This window comes from Lissotriton helveticus, chromosome 2_1 (genome assembly GCF_964261635.1).
Source record: "Lissotriton helveticus chromosome 2_1, aLisHel1.1, whole genome shotgun sequence".
Taxonomy (NCBI): domain Eukaryota; kingdom Metazoa; phylum Chordata; class Amphibia; order Caudata; family Salamandridae; genus Lissotriton; species Lissotriton helveticus.
Window position 1 is genome coordinate 569138905 of NC_136059.1, and position 17115 is coordinate 569156019.

At 46.2% G+C, this 17115-nt stretch overlaps 1 protein-coding gene across 5 annotated transcripts in view; it reads right to left on the minus strand.

The window, feature by feature from the left end:
* The window catches only part of ANKRD31 (ankyrin repeat domain 31), a 2265957-nt gene that overhangs the window by 881693 nt on the left and 1367149 nt on the right, over nt 1–17115 (minus strand). For all 5 annotated transcript variants that reach the window (XM_078675241.1, XM_078675243.1, XM_078675240.1 and 2 more), the window contains one exon: nt 10313–10455. In XM_078675241.1, coding sequence (XP_078531367.1) covers nt 10313–10455 — 143 coding nt within the window. The remainder of the gene's footprint in view (nt 1–10312; nt 10456–17115) is intronic.

Below are 17115 nucleotides of genomic sequence, written 5' to 3' on the forward strand. Positions count from 1 at the left end.
ATAGTTAACCCTCATCAGCTCCTCGCGGTTGCGAGAGATGATTATACCAAGATAAGTGAGCGTGTCGTCACACCATTTGAGGGGATAATCCGGTATGAATTTTGGAGTGGAGTAAGTAAGGGGGTATATCTGGGATTTACCCCAGTTAATGTTGACTCCGGATAGCTGCCCGAAGAGAATAAATAGTCGGAGGATGGGGTTCAGGCTTACGTCCGGATATCCTAGATAAAGAGTGAGGTCATTAGCGTATAAAGAGATAAGTATTTGTCTGTCTAGATAAATAAGGGGGTTGGTCTCGATAATGTTGTTGAATCTTGGCAGCGAGGGGCTCAATAGCCAGGGCTAATAGAAGGGGGGACAGAGGACATCCCTGCCTGGTGCCCTGGCTATTAGAAAGGTGGAAGTCTGCATGCCATTGACCATCACTGTAGCTCGGAGTCCTGTCTACAGTAAGTTTATCCACGCTAAGAATGGGAGAGGGAAGCCCATGCGCACTAGTACAAAGGATAAATAGTCCCACTCAAGGGAGTCAACTCCCTTAGTGGCGTCAAGGAAGATAGCAGCCGCATCCTCGTTGGGGTTGATATCGTGGAGTAGTGCGAAAAGAGTGCATAAGTTATGGGATGTACTTCTAGTTGGGACAAACCCCGATTGGTCAGGGAGGACCAACAAAGGCATAAGAGGGCTGTTACGGTTTGCAATCAATTTAGCTAGGATCTTGGCGCCTACATTTATGAGTGACAGGGGCCTGTACGAATAAACTTGTGTGGTCGGTTTTCCTAGTTTGGGTAGGGAGATAATGAGCGCTTCACGCATTATTTGGGGCAAGATGCCTGATTCACAGGCTTCCTCAAAGACGTGGCGCAGTATCAGGATGAACAGACGGCAAAATATTTTTATAAAATTCGGCTGGGAGGCCGTCCGGCCCCGGAGCCTTGTAGCTGCATTATAGCGGAGATAATTTTCTCGTCCCCGTGATGAGCAAGAAGGAAGTCTCTTTGGCCGTTTCCTAACCAAGCAATAGCAGTGTCTTCAAAGAATGAAGTGAAATCCACTGGAGTTTGTCGGTGGGTTGCATACAGTTTTTTATAGAACCTCTTAAAAATATCGAGTATATCGAAGTCTTTCTGTGTGTTTGTCCGTCCTCATCTTCAATCTCGAGAATAGTGTTAGCAAAGCGATGGGGTCGGATAGAGGAAGCCAGCACCCGCCCCGGCCACTCCCGTTCTCCGTAGTGGCCGGCCTGATGGTATTTCCCCCTAAATTTACATTCTCGTTATGCCATTTCCTAGTACTTTGTGAGCAGGGTACGTAGGTGCGTTTGCAATGTAGGGGAGGGTGTGGACTCTATAGGCAACTCAGTTTGTTTAATGTTTTGTTTCTGCATCTGAAGTGTATTGCAGATATTTTTTAATAGTCCCCCACTTTTGGCAATGCAGACGCCCTGGAAGGTGACCTTGAAGGCCTCACATATCGTGGTGTAGTGCAGGGCTGAGCTATTATTGCGGAGGAAGAATTCTGATCATTCCTGCTCAAGTTCGTCTTTGAAAACAGGGTCTAATAGTGTTTGTGGGTTGAGGCGCCAGGAGAGGATGGGGGATCTTAATGTGGTGGCGTAAGAGTGAGGAGCACAGGGGAATGGTCCGAATATGTGCGAGGGAGGTGAGACGCATGTGATATCTAGGTCACTAATCCTTTATCAACCAGCCAATTGTCTATTTGCGACCAGGAGGAGTGAACAGAGGAGTAGCAAGAGCCCTCTTGAGCCAGCGGATGGAGAGTTCTCCAAGCATCTACAAGGTCATGATATTCTACAATGTTTTTGAGGGTGCATTGTGCATTAGTGTAGTGGTGAGGCTGCGGGTGCGACCTGTCCAGAGTCGGGTTGATAGTAACATTGAAGTCTCCTCCCCATAGTAAGTGCGTAGACCCAATGTCCTGTATTTTTCCCCATAATATCTGGAAAAATTCCGGATCATCAGTGTTGGGCCCATAGCAAGATACTAGTGTTATGGATTGTGTGGATAGCCGGCCCCACAGAATGCTGTAGCGGCCCTGTGGGTCTTCGTAAGAGCCAATGGGGGTTGAAGGGAGTGTGTGTTTCACCAGAATGAGAGTACCTCAGGCATTTGAGGAATAGGATGAGAAGCATCTGTTGCTTGCCCAGTGGGTTGCAAAAGTGGAGGAAGTAGTGGGAGCAGGTGTGTTTCCTGGAACATGGCACAGTGGATGTTGTGACGATCTAGGTAGGCTAGTATGTGGTGGCACTTGCGGGGTTCCCCAGGCCTTGTACGTTCCACGTCAAAAAATTACACTGGAGGGTTCTAGGTCGGGATTCCATGGTGCATATGGAGAATTATATTGGTGTAGAATGCAATTCGTATGGTTATAGAGGACGGCATCAACATATGTGGACAAATTGGTACAGTGCAAAATGGTGTGTAAAGAACATTCCCCGATCCCTCCCCCCTCCCACAACAGCAACCCCAACTCGCCGTGACTTGTCCCTCCCCCTCCCCAATAGTCCCATATATCCCCTCCCTAACTGGGGATGCTGGGGTAAACGTTCAGTCATTTTATAAAATACAAAGTTTTAGGGTTTACCTACCTGGTGGCGGAGGCTAAAGGGCGACCAGATTCACCTCGCGAAGGGTGCTCGGGTGGTAAGGAGTAAGTCCATCTTTGGCGCAGTGTCTGGTGCGGTTCCTAGTCCAGTATGCTTTTTCCAATGCAGTTAAGCGGAGGATGTGCATTGGTGCAGGCAGGCAGTGCCTGCTGCAGGACATCAGGTACTGTATCTGGAGTGTAGGTCCTCTATTTGGGCTATGTGTAGCGCCTTGTGCCGCTAGGGGTTCATTAAATTGCAATGCAGGGCGGTAGGCATGGTATAAATCAGGGAGCAGGTTATTTTCTGCTGCAGCCAGCTGCAAGAAGCACAATGTCTGAGGTTTCGCTGCAGATTGCGTGGTATGGGCTCTGTGTCCTGTTAAGTCCTTGTGATATGGGTGGGAGCCACTTAGTTCTAGTCAAAGTCCCAGCAGTCTTGAGGATTCTTGAGTATCACTGGAGGGGTATGTTATCGTTCTTGTCGGTTTCAGTGTCTGCTTTAGTAGGTGTTACTCAATGTAGGAGGCGCCGCCATTATTTCCCAGGTGGCGCGCGGGCTACTCACGGCCGCCGGGCTGTTTAGGCAGGGTCTTGATGAAGTCCTGGGCGTGTTGCGGATTAGTGAAAAAATACTGTTTGCCTTGGTGTTTTACTTTGAGGCGGCCAGGAAAAGCATAGCATATTGCATATTGAGTTGTTGCAGTTTTTTCTTGACATGGAGGAATTTGCGTCTCTGCTCCTGGACAGCCATGGTAAAATCGGGGTGGATTGATATCTCCATTCCCTGGTATGAAAGTTGTCATTTTTCACGAGAGAGTCAGTGAGCAGTGTCCCGATCTCGATAATTCAACAATTTGGCAATGATGGGACGTGGAGGGGTCCCGGGAGCAGGTCACTTGCCAGCGAACGATGCCCTCTCTCCACAACAAGGACCGATGAAAATTCCTCTCTGTCAAACAACGCTATAAGAAGGCGTTCCACGTATTCCTCCATTTTACCGGTGGCTGTCGACTCCGGTACACCTAGGATGCAAAGGTTGTTTTTTCTTGAACGAGATTCCAATTCCTCATTTCGAGTTGGCAAACTATGAGTCTGTTTTGCATAATACTGTGTTAGTAGTTCTACATGTGATATGTCACATGCACAGCATTTAAAAAATGGTTGATTTTGACAAAACATTGTTGGTGAGCAAGCCTGCTGGTTCAGGCAAAACGCGTCCCATCAGCCGACAAATAAAAACGTAAGGATTTGTCAAGGCATGGCGTCGTCATTCCTTGGTTGCTGAGGAGTGTGTATTGATATATATATATATATATCCTTTTTTTAATACAATCTGAAGAGATTGGCCATTGTAGCCTTACTTATAAACTGCAAAACACTCAAGTGTTTCGCCAGGCCTTACTGAAGAAAGGTGAATATCTACACTTAAGAAGTTATATTATAAGAAGTGCTCAGGGATCACTGCATGTGGGTGGGACTACTCAGTCCTTATGATTGTTAATAGAGGTAGGTCTACGCACTATATACCGCCACTATGCACATAAGTAAAAAACCTCACCCGGTCCGCACATTCCCTTTGGATCGGAACGATAACAAGTATGCTAATTGCTTCTCTTACAATTTTGACTTTTCCTGCAGTATCTAAACCGCAGCAAAGTCTCGGTCCACTGCCTGGACCCAAGGTGCCTTTTTTTTTCTTATTTCAGAGTATGATATGATCCCTACCATTACGTTAAGACCAAATATAATTTTCTTATACGCATATGTATTTGTGTGTGTTTGTTCCTCTTCAAAAACGTTGGCTGTGATAATGACTCACCTAATGTTTATGGGATGCGTGACAGATTGCACAGGAGGATCCTCACAAAAATGTTTTGCTCATTGCACGTTTTGATTTAGAGACAACAATATGATGATGTGTCCCCCAGGGACATACATCTGGGTATGCACTATCCAGCTATAATTGAATATTACATTGTTTTTACATAATGTTTCTCTTACAGGTTGGAAATCCAGACGTCCTTAGGTCATCTGACCACTAGGTACCTAAGGGACCTTTTAGTAAATATTTGGTGGTAACAGTGAATACCTCATGATACACGGAATCCCCCCACATAACCGAGAGTAAGGGTAGGGACTGTCTTTCTCCCTGTTTCAGTCCTCCTGGACCACTAAGGAAGTGAAACATATCGACCCATACCCACACACACAAGTAGAAGTTCTTCTGCATTACGGGAAACTCAAAATCTATACACACCATTTTAACCTTACCGTGGGGGCCTCGGATTAAAATATAACATTGAGGTACTCCACAGGCAGATTTAATTCACTACTTGATCTCCACCCTTTCCCCACACAACTGCATTCACCATCATGGCTTCTTATCAAAAGATCTCTGCCACAGAGCCCTCTTGCAGGGACCATGGGGTATTGCAGCCCGACCCCACGAAGAGCAGAGCCAGATGATGAAGTATGACACCCTCAAGTGTTTGTGAGGGCGCCACTTCCTAATAAGGAAGTACCCATCCAATCTTCCTACCACTTTTTCAACCCGTGATTGCACACCGTAGGAACAGTTACCCTACAGGATTGATATATCAATGGAGCTCCCCTGAGAGAGAGAACTAGGACTGCAAGTAAGTAGAATTTCTTCCCCATCATGAGATTCTCTCTGATATTCATAAAAGTTAGAAAAGAATAGCAGAATCAAACCAACCCAGATGTTCCTAATAAGGAGCATTCAAAGAGTCCTTATGTGAATAGGGTATACAGGGAAGCTGGACTCTCAAAGATATATGTCCTAGACAGGGCTGGTGAAACGAATTATTGTCTGCAGTATGTGGATGGGAATAGTAGCATTAATCTGAGAACTCAATGTAAAGAAAAAGGGCCGAACTGTGTGCAGTAAGTTTGCTGCTTTCCTCAGACCACAGCCAAACTACCATCCTGCGTGATTCACAGGCAGTTGGTGCATAGGCAGTATCATCTTAAAGATTTTGGGGTCTACGAGCATAATATATTTTAGGGGCCCATGTACAGAACAAATTTGAATTGTATTACCTATTTACTGTTAGTTAATTCAAGCCTGCATGATTCCAAACAGTACTAAATCATATTCTAAACCTTAACAGGGCCACAAAAACAAAGTTGAAATATGTATTTCCGAGCCCCGAAAAATTCTTAAGATGACACTGGATAGAGAGACAGTCAATGATTGATGTGGAGAGAGAGGTTTAGATAGATAATTAGGTTAGACAGAGGTCAAAAAGAAAGTTCACTTTAAGATGGGTGCCCTGCGTAATTGCCCCACTTTGCCCATGCCTTAAAATGTCTCTGTGCACAGGTCATTTAGTTTTGTTGTGGACACACAATCAGAATGGCCCTAACACGGGGCTCTATTCGGATTAGCTGAAATCGCCCATATGTTACAGCCAGTCAGACTCCTTCTGGGAAATCCACTTCAACCTGGACTGTGCTTTGTATTCATGCAAGAAATCGACCCAACTTTCTCTCTAGTATTGATCCACCTGTCTGAATAGAGGTCAGATGCAGAATTACTTCCACTTCATGGCATATGACGATCTCATGGAAATATGCTTGGTTTCCGAAAATATGGTCCTGCAAATATCTAGACTACTCAAATGGCCATATCGTTGGTATGCAGTAATCAGGTGGTTAACCCCAAAAAGTGGAAGGCTGAGCTAGACAATCTTGCTTGAAATTCTACCAAGGAAATCTGGTCTATGAAGCCTTCTTTAAGGAAGAGAGTGAAGCAGGTGATGGTCAAATGTTCTTCACCTACTGTTAGAACTGGAAGTCTCTAGTTGGCAATGGCTTGCACCTTTGTCCAAATTGGGACCCTTGCTTCCAGTCAGAGTAAGGGGGCTACACTCCTAAATAACCCCTGCTCAACCATGTGGTAGCTTAGCACGAGCAGGAAAGCTTATCTCAGAGGCAGTGTGTAAAGCATTTGTGAATACACATACAGTAATATAGTGAAAACACTACAGATGGGCACAACACAGGTTTTATAAAATAAGTATTCTTTATATAGACTTAACACAAGACCCAAATCACAAAAATCCACAAAACAGTTGTAAGAAAATGACTTTAAGATGGTAGAAATAACTCAGTTTACTTTAGATGGTAAATGCGACACGTTTCTCACTAAGTACCTTTGAATGTGTCACACAAGATAAACAAAAGGTTCGCAGGGAAAAAGATGCGTCGGTTCCTTGCTTCAGGGGAGGCGATGCGTCTGTTCCTCAGTGCTTGTGCAAAGTAGGCGATGTGTCTGTTCCTTACCGGAGAGGAGGTGATGCAACGATCTCGTGGTGCATCCCAGTTGCGATGCGACAAGATGGCGCCTTGATTCGAAGCGATACGACGACGTGAGGACGGTGCGTGCATGCCCGATGGCGACTCTGTAACTTTGGAGCCGCGACAGGCCCTGTGACGCGCTTCTACGGTGATGCAACAGTGACCCTTGCGGTGGCGACACGCTTCTCCGGGGATGCAACGGCAAACAGCTGCAACTAAGTCTTGCTTCTCCAGTGATGCGATGACTGCGACCCTTGCGGTGCCGACACGCTTCTCCGATGATGCGACGGCAACAGCTGCAGATGTGACATGCTTCTTCTCGTTGATTCGCGCTTCCAGCTCACAACAACACGCAGGCTTCTGCAGACAGAATTCCCAGCGAGGAAATTCAGAGGGCAGCTGGTGGTGAAGTCTTGTATCCCCGAGACTTCAGCAGGAGGCAAGCACAGTTCAAGCCCTTGGAGATTCTTCTTCAAGATGATGAAAGTTGCAAATAAAAGTCTTTCTCCTTTCCTTGGCAATAAAGAAATCACTGCACACCAACCCCAGAAAGCAACACAATGGCACAGGGGAAGTCAAAAACTCCTGCAGATTCTCTGGTTCTTCTCCTTGGCAAAAGGTCCATCTTGATGTCCAGAAGTGATCTAATGTTCTGGGGTCTGAGTCCCCCTTTTTATACACACAAATCCTTTGTCTCTGAAGGCAGAGATTGTCTGTACCTACTCTAAACCTGTTCTGGGGGCATTCTGCCAGTGCACAACTTCTTCCTTTGTCAGTGTGGGCCAGGGTCATCAGACGCAGCACAGGAGGTGGAGCCAGCAATGTGGAATGCATGCACAGCCCTATTCAGGCCCAGGGCTACTCATCCCACCACTCCCAATGCTGATAGGTCTATTCAGCCTAGTGCTGACTCACCCTGCCTCCTGGAGCCCTCTCAGCCCCTGTCACTCACAAACCAGACATGCAATACACAACCTAGCAGAGGCCGGCTGGATGGTTTAGGCAAGAAAATACCTACTTTCTAAAAGTGGTATTTTTAAACACAGAATGTAAATACCAACTTGACTAAAAGATGTATTTTATCATTCTGACTTCAGGCATACTAAATTCGTTTTTCTACCATGTTCCCTGGGTCAGTTAGGATTATAAGATGTTTTATTCAAACTGCCCATTCTGACCTATGGGGACAGGTGGCCTTCCAAGAGTGAAAAACGACACTGGCTGTAATTCACTATCAGTGTCAGGCGCTGACCGGAGCCTGCTGTACTAAAGCGCCTACATTGCCTGGTTTCTGCACCCTGGACTACGACTCCCAGAATGCCTATGTGGGAGGAGCACCGTCTATATTGCCCAGTCAGGTCATGGGTGCGGTGCGCGTAATCTGCCGTTTTGCAGTAGTTTGTTCGTGCTTCGAGCCTCACGCTGCCTGCGTGGGGGCTCTCTCTTTTGGATTACAGAGTTTGACTCCTGCTGCGAGGAGTTCTTCCTCGGACCTCCGTTGTTGGCGCTGAAGTTGCGTTCTGCACTTCGTCGCCTCCTAGATGTTATTTCGGGCATTGAAGTAAGCGCCTGGTTCCTTCTACAGTTCCCGGTCAGTTGCTGGGTGAGCTTTTCCTTTTCAGTTGGGCTGGTATTTTGTTCGCGCTGCAGAAAGCGCGGCTCCTCTCATCGCTCTTTCCCCTGTCGGGAATCTCTAAAGGAAGTTCCAGTGTGGTGCGATCACCGGAGGGGAGTTGATTTATGTTCATCACGCTGTGGAAACGCTTTCCCAAGGGAGACAAACCGATGCCTACAGCGAGCCTAACATTTGTCCTTTGATGAAATCGGAACAATAAGGTGGTAACTGTGTCAGTGGCTCGACGTTCTTCCTTTTTACTGCTGCGCTGAAGGAAGCGTGGTTGGAGTGTTTAGTCCTGTGGAATACTTATCTTTCTCTTCTATGGACCCTAAGTTTATTATTTTGTTCTCTTACTCTGGCTCCGAACGGGCGGAGCTCTGTGGGTTGTGGCTCGTTCACCTCTCATTCCTATGTGAGAAGAAAGCCTTATTCCTGGGAGTTGAGTTATCTTGAATCCGGATAATTGTAAGTTGGTATGTATGAGCAAGCACTGCAGTTTGTGTGTAAGTGGTGGTAGTGGAATCAATGTTTGATCCGTTGTGGTTTCTTGTTATAGGTGTTTGAGTTGATGCTGAAGTCCCTGCCTGTTAGAAGTTCACCACAGGAATCCCATACCAGTGGAAAGGTATTAGCGAGTTCTAGCGAGACTATTATGAGAGTAGTAAGCTTAGCTTGTCTATGTACTAAATCTGTGTTTTATGTTGCAGGTTCTCCCGCTTTCCCCTGGTCCCGGCTTACTTCTTTATTTCCCTCGCCTGACTACCTCACTACTCTGACTTGTTTCATTCCAGAGTTGGGGAAGTCTGGAGGTGGACCCCTTTTGGCATGACACAGAAACCCAAGGAGTGGCTAGACGCTGACAATCAGGACATGCCACACACATCAGGGCATGTCCTACCTTTTACATACAATGCACCCTGCCCTAGGGCCTACCTTAGGGGTGGCTAAGATGTAGAAAAGGGAAGGTTTAGGGACTGGTAAGTGGGCGCACTTACCAAGTCGACATGGCAGTACTAGACTGCACACAGGCTCTGCAATGGCAGGCCTGAGACACACGTTACAAGCTGTTTCTGTGGGTGGCACAATTAGTGCTGCAAGCCCATTAGCAGCATTCGATCTACAGGCCCTGGGCACACATGGTGCACTGTACTAGGGTCTGACAAGTAAATTAAATAAGCCAATCATGGAGTCACTAATTCATTACAATAATTTACAATAGGGAGCACTTGCACTGTGGCACTGAATAGCAGTGGCACAGTGCCCAAAGCATCTAACCAGCAAAAACATATCCAAAACAGAGGAGATAACAGCGAAAAATGGAAGGGAGACTCACACCAATGGTACCAGGTAGAACACCTACTATGTTAGAACATCTGAAAACCTGGATGGAGGGAAAAGTGCTTTGAATTGTGGCTCCATCATTAAGAGCATTGTGCACTGATGGTGATGCCAGCAGAAATAACCCAGTATCTGTGTGACTAACATCATAATTTTCGAGAAAACTCTCAGCATGTAACCAATATCTGAAATGTGGGTGATGGCAGTGTGCCCCAAATTAGTGTGCGAATTCCAGCTCATTGGTTGACTGGAATTTCACCTTGCCGCATCATACCGTGCTGCTGGCTGAAAAACAGGACTGGATAAAATCCCCCTCGTGACATGGGAGCAGCTGAAAGATATTACATCAGCATAGTCAAGGATTTTCAACTCAATTCCATTCCTTTCCTTGTTCTCCTGAACTAGATATTAATTTTACATTATGATTACCTTAAAATGATTTCCAGAAACAGCATCATATATTGGCATACTCCCATCTAGGCTGCGGCTGTTTACGTCAGCCCCGACTTTCAGTAATTCGGAGATCACTTCACAAAACCCTTTCGAAGATGCCTCATGAATTGCTGTCCAACCTTGAAAAATGATCAGATTGTCAATACGTTGAATACATTCCTATGTTACAAAACTATTTTATTCTTTGTCTTCGTTTGCAGTTGCTTTGACACATGAAATGTGCAGCACAGTGTCTAAACCTGAAAGACTGAAATGAACAGCTGTTCGATTAGGAAATAGCTTTAGAAAATTCCAATAATTAAAGAACATTTGTGCAATGAAAGGTTGAAAACTGCATTAGTCCAGACAAAACATTTGAAACACTCCAGGTGTTGCTATCCTGTATTTGAATAAGAGTCAAGTTGGCATAAAACATTAGTGTCCACAAAGCATGGACGGCGAATTAGTGGTAGCCAGTGGCAGCTGCGTTCAAATGTAATGTTATAGTGTTTAAGAAATCATTGTTGTTTTTTGTATAATCTTTACATGCTCTTAACTATTCCATCTGCATATATTTCCAACAAACGTAGTGGGGGTGGGGGGGAGGTTGAAAGGGGTGTTAACGGTGTTATTCAATGATTTACAGAGTTCAGTCATTGCATGTGTGTGGAAAGCAGTATTGCAGAAGAAGGAGGGTGCCTTGTGGACTCTTTCAATCAGTCTTGGTACGGAAATTAGGAGACTTCGAGGGTTTGAATTAAGGTGCTTTGGAAGAAATGTCCTTTCTGTTCTGAATTGTGGAGGCACAGCTGGGGAATCCTTTGTAGAACTTTGGTACCTGTACTGCTCAGTAGATAGTGTATCATTGGCCACAGTGTAAGGAAGGATATTGCTCCCTGTTCCAATGACAAAATACATAAATGATCAATTAGGAAGTCCCTCGTGCCTCTGAGCCCTGGTACCACTACACCTGCTGCACCAATAACGGCTGATAGCCAGAAACCGGTCCTAGGATGCTTGATTTCGGTTCAGGGAAGACATGGTTTGGCAGTTCAGGCTGGACTGTTCCCATGAGGCACAGGGTCAAGACTGATTTGCATATGGCCATGTCTGAACTGGGGTGACATGGTGAGAAAAATATCAATGGATTAAACCCAGATCTGTGACGGGGGGTGAATGTTTTGCCAATGTGCAACATTCCGTCCATCATCTTGTGTGTTTTGCTGTTCGCCCATTGTGGGAAGGGTATGCTCATACGTGGGTCCCGTCCTCACTACGCTACTGGAGTCATGCTATCCTGGCTGATGACGGCTGATAGCCAGAAACCGGTCCTAGGATGCTTGATTCCGGTCCAGGGAAGAAAGACATGGTTTAGCAGTTCGGGCTGGACTGTTCCCATGAGGCACAGGGTCAAGACTGATTTGCATATGGCCATGTCTGAACTGGGGTGATGTGATGAGCAAAAATATCGATGGATTAAACCCAGATCTGTGACTGGGGGTGAATGTTTTGCCAATGTGCAACATTCCGTCCATCATCTCCTGTGTTTTCCTGCTGCACCAATGGCAGCTATGCCCTTTGTAAGGATATATGAAAACAGGTGCAGAGTCATTTTAATAAAAAATCTCTCAAACACAAATCTAACTGCACCTATCTGTGAAGTCCTAATCCACACAATATTAGTATGTTGTGCATTTTGATGCAAAGGAGTCAGAAAATGCAACTCCATCATCAGAATCTGCAATTCTGGAAACATTTCTGTGACCTTTTAGCTGGTGCAATAACGCAGTAGGTTGAATGCTGGCAGGAGAGGCCTATGTTTAAAGCATACAGTCATTATTTTGATTTTTAAAGGAAAGATTCAGACTCTAGTTGTCTTTAAATACCACTGAGTTTGGGGCATAGTGACAACTAATATTACAAAATCCACAAGTGGACAGCAATCTAGCACTAACTAATGTTTCTTACAGATATATCGTTACCGAAGGTAAGTAACTTGTGCTTCCAGATACTGAACTGACTTGTCACCTCTGGTGCATGATGGGACACTGGAGTAAGGGTGATTTCCTTAAAAGCAAGTGCCAGTTTTAATGCTCTAACTTAGCATTATCCTACGTTCACTTTATTTTTCCTTTCAAAAAAGAGGTTTGTGACCGAAATTTCTAGTTACTTTAGATTCAGTGACTATATTACCACAATTGGAGATATCTTAAAAAATGCAACATAAATGATGTTTGGGCCTCTCCAGTCCTATTTATTTTGCTAAGTCTAGTGTTTTCAATGTATATGCGTTTTTTACTGTCCGAAATTGCAGGTACGTATGTAAATATAAATCTTGCAAAGTGTTCCGAGATCTTGCACGTCGGTGGGACAATTCATTTTTAATGACTAATGATAAGGATCCCCTTGGAAGAGATCATAGTTTATTGACTCACATATTGCATTCTGGTTTTGGTTAAATGCATTTTTTTAAAAGAATACCTGAAAGAATGGCTTGGCGCAAATCATAATTGTATATGTTCAGAGAATAATATGCTACTTATTACTCTGATTATTGAAGGGGAGGTACACTACGGCGTACTCGAGCCTCGCAACTTGTGAAATGGCCCCTTCCACTCTATCAACAATGAAAACAAATATCATATTATACTCGGCGCATCTGGATCTATAATTTGTCTGAGGTGTTCAGATTTGTACGTAGAATTCATTACTACAAAACATTTTCTGTGAGGGTGACCGCTAAAAGCTTAGCTTACATTACCGACAATAGTTGCAACATTAAAAGGTGTACACATATTTGTGAAACTAATCTTTTGTTGTTATTTATAATCTCAGAACACTCCCTGGCTCTATGCAACCATATGCAGAAGAATGGAAGCCACACTGATGACCTATTACTTTCAAAATAAAAAGTAACCAAAACAATGTGCAACTGAAAAAAAAAAAAAGTTTGTGAACAGTTTTGCTAAACTATTGTGCAAGTTCTAAGATGAAATTTAAATGCCATTTCTTTAAGGTACAATTTTACAAAATATGTTTGATCCATGTCAATATTTAAGTAAAAAAATGAATAATGGAAAATCATGACAAACTACCAAGCACGTGTCAATTCCTTGTTAGGACCTTTTTTTTGTTCTTCAGGGAAATATTTTCCCATGATGAAACTTTTTTGTTTTACACTAGAGGGGTTCCATTCCTATCCTGGAGAATGTTTTACTCATGCTTTTGTCATAGCTGCCACGTTTCCAGCCTTCTTGTAATATGTGTATTTGTATGGGATGCATATCATCCGGATGGTATCCTGGCGCCTGAAGGGGTGATGTGCCGTAGCCTTGCTGGGCCCAGTTGAAAAGCCAGGCCAGGTTTTGAGTTTGCTGCTAAACTCAAGGACAGAGCTGGCGGCTCTAATAAGCGGAGGGGTCGTTTCAGGCAGTCCAGACTGCTGACTCTAGCTAGGGGTGTGTGAACTGGTCGGAGGCTGGCCGAGCTGAAGCTTCTGGTTGGAGTGTGGTAATGGATGCAGCTGTGCAAGTTTGTGTAGTGCCTTGTATGTGTGAGGGAGTAGTTTGAAGAAGGCGCGTTTGTGTACTAGGAGCCAGTGCAGGTTTTTAAGGGCGTTGGCCATGTATGTTCAGGGGGCAAGTTGGAGCATATCTGGCTGCTGTGTTTTGGATGACCTGGAGAAATTTTAAAAAGTGAGCGGTGATGCCATTGCATATATAAACAGCACTACCGTAGTCTCCAGTGTGCTTGTTATCAGGGACTGGTGACTTTTTCCGGGTGTTGAGAGGGACCACTTTAATATCTTTTTGTGGACTTGGAAGGTGTGGAAACAGGATGATTCCTCTGTGTTGAGTTGGCTGGTCATTGAGAGTTGTTTGCCCACCAGTCCAACATGGTTCATGGCTTGATTAGTGAGGTTGGGCTTTGCTCTGTTTCAGCAGGTCACCAGACTGGAGACCACAGAGAGCTGTCCTTTTGAAAGAGTATAACCTCTGTCTGGTTGAAGCTGAGTTTAAGACAGTTGATCTTCATCCTGTTGGCAACTTCTGACATGCAGGTAGTGATGGTGGTCTGGAAATGTTGGCGTGTTGTGAGAGAGATAGAGGATGAGTTAGGTGTCATCGCATAGGTGATATTGATTCCATGGGTTTAGATGATGCTGGTGACCGGAGTCGTGTATATGTTGAACAGCTTTGGGCAGAGCGAGAATCTTTGGGGCACTCCGCAGATCAGTTTACTGTCCGTTATGTATATGGTGCCAGACTGAACAACTGGGCACCGGGTGAAGAAGAAGCAGATCCACTGGAGAGCAGCTCCTATTAAGTCATAGTCGTGGAGGCATTGGATCAGGATAGGGTGGGAGACTGTGAAATGCAGTGGAATGATCAAGCCGGATGAGAGCCATCATGTCTCCTTTGTCCATGATAATAAGAATGTTGTTGGTGGCATGATAAAGGCAGTTTAAGTGCTGTGGTTGGGCCTGAAGCACGTTTGGCAGGGTTGAGGAAGTGGTTGTGCTCAAGGTTGTCTGATAGGGGAGGAGCCAAGCTCGCGAGCGTAATGGTCGCCTTGTAGCTCGGCTCCGTCAGCCCTCTGGCCTGACTCGCATATCCTGTTGCATATCCTGCCCAGAGACGACATAATTCCGAAGAAATAGGAACGCAACATTTCGCTCTTACTCACCGTCTGGCCTGGAGACTCCGGCGTGCTGCGGTTCAGAAGTTGTGCCCCCCAAAGGGACCTGGGCCTTCGTGGCGTTGAGACCGGGGCCTCGCCTATCGGTCCGACCTGGCGTTGTGGTGACCGTTGGCCCCGGCCGAGAGACTGCGCCACTGGTGAGAGCCGTTGTGAAACATCCCGGTGACCCTGATCCGGGCCCGCCTTGACGGCCGTGAGGCTGGTGCGGGGTGCGGTGCTCCGCGGACTGATCGTGAGAAGGGGTCCCCCCACCGCTGCTCCGTCCATCGACCCTGGACCCTCGTCCTCGGACTCTGTTTGAGAGGAGCGCCAGCGATACCGCAGACGGCCCCCCGCCTTGGGCGAATCTCCTTTTTTCACCGAGGCTGCCATTGCTGGGACCCCCCGGAAATCTGTAAAGGCCCGCATTTGTGAACTGTTCCGAGAATCGCAGAGGGTGGTGAGGAGGCTGAATTCACAAAATGGCTGCCGACGACCTGTGCTGTGGGTCTCCTCGTGATGACGGACTTGGGTTGCTGGACTGCACGGGGGCCTGGACGTGTGTGCGTGAGCCTACGATTGGAGACGTTCTTGATGCCTTACGATCCTTACGCGCGGCCCTGGCCCCCGGTGCTCCGGGAGACTCGATTTGTTCCACCACCATCTTGGGTGAACGCTCCTCCATGGTCCCCTCTTGTCTCAGTGATGCCACTGCTTCGCCTCCCTCGGTAGCTACGAGGGTTACTGTCGCTATCCATCGACGGGTTTGCTGGCCGGTGGATTTGGAACCTCCTGCTCTTCGGTGTTTGGAGTTTGGGGACTTGGATGTCGTGCGGGGACCTGATCCTCCCCGGGTGCCTGAGAACACTGGTGGACCGCTGCCTGTTTTTGCCTTGATGAGGTCGTGTTTCTATTTTGCAGGGAAACCCCCGCTTTTCCTAACGGCGAGACTGAACTCCTGTCTATTGTTGCCCTTGTTGCTATTGCTGAGACATTTGAACTGCCTATTTGAACTTTTGCCCACTTGCTTATTGATTGCCCTCCCTGGCCTACGTTTTGCTCGTACTTTCTTTCATTTGTGTGCTTGCCTCGCATCGTGTTGCTTACTTCACACTGTCCTGTGGTGGGTGGTAATTGTGGTTAGGAAGGGACTGGGGTGAGATGCACGGCTCCCGGTGGTTTATTGGTGTACAGATCCGTGGCGAAGTTGCTCATATTTCTAGTGCTGTGGGAGACCTCCCTGTACGTTTTTTAGCGCTCGAGATTGTGTCGTTCTGGTTCACATGTAATATGATCGTATGGTTGGGTGGAGGGCTGTGGCCGACCGTATTTGTTTCTGTCCTTTTGCTCCTCCCTCCCATTTATTTCTTTTGTTTTCATGTCCTTTTTTTTGTCTCTATATTCTTCTTCTCTCTTGTCTCTACTACATTTCGGGTTCTGGTTTAGGGCGACAGGCGCACTGTTTGGAGGGTAGGCCGTAGCCTTCTGCAGGGGTGCTGGGTGGGATGGGTGGGTTGGGTCTTATTTGATGTTTTATTTTCCTCAGTTCTATGGCCCTTTTGTATCTCTTTATCGGAGTGCCGCGTATGTCCTTGCCTTCCATGGTATGATTGGGGTGGGGTCTTCCCAGGCTTCTGGGAAGGTGATTATGGTAAGAGAGTTGTTGAAGATTCTGGGTGACCACAGAGGAGAATAAGTCCTCTGGTGAAGATAAAGTGTGGTCAAGGGTCCGATGGAGCACCTGAGTGGATGGTTTGCCAGTTTGCGGGCGTCTTGTTAGGTTGGAGGGCAGCAAGGGTGAATGGTTATGGTTGACTGGTAAAAGTATTGTGGATATTGCTGATGTAGTAGGAGAGCAAGTAACAGAGGCCCTATGAGGGAGTGATAGTGGTAGAGCTAGCAGCAGAGATAGTCTTTAACTATTGTGAAGATTTCTTTGGCATTATTGCAGGGGTTCGTGATTTGGTCACTTAGCGCTGAGTGTCTCTGATTTGCTGATGGTGGTATTGAAGGGCTGATTTGAAGGTTGTTTTCATCATGTGTGTGTCTCCAGTGTCATTCAGCCTTGTTCTGGAGGTGGAAGTGGTTTAGAACGGGGCCAAGGAGTCTGTTCAGGAGGT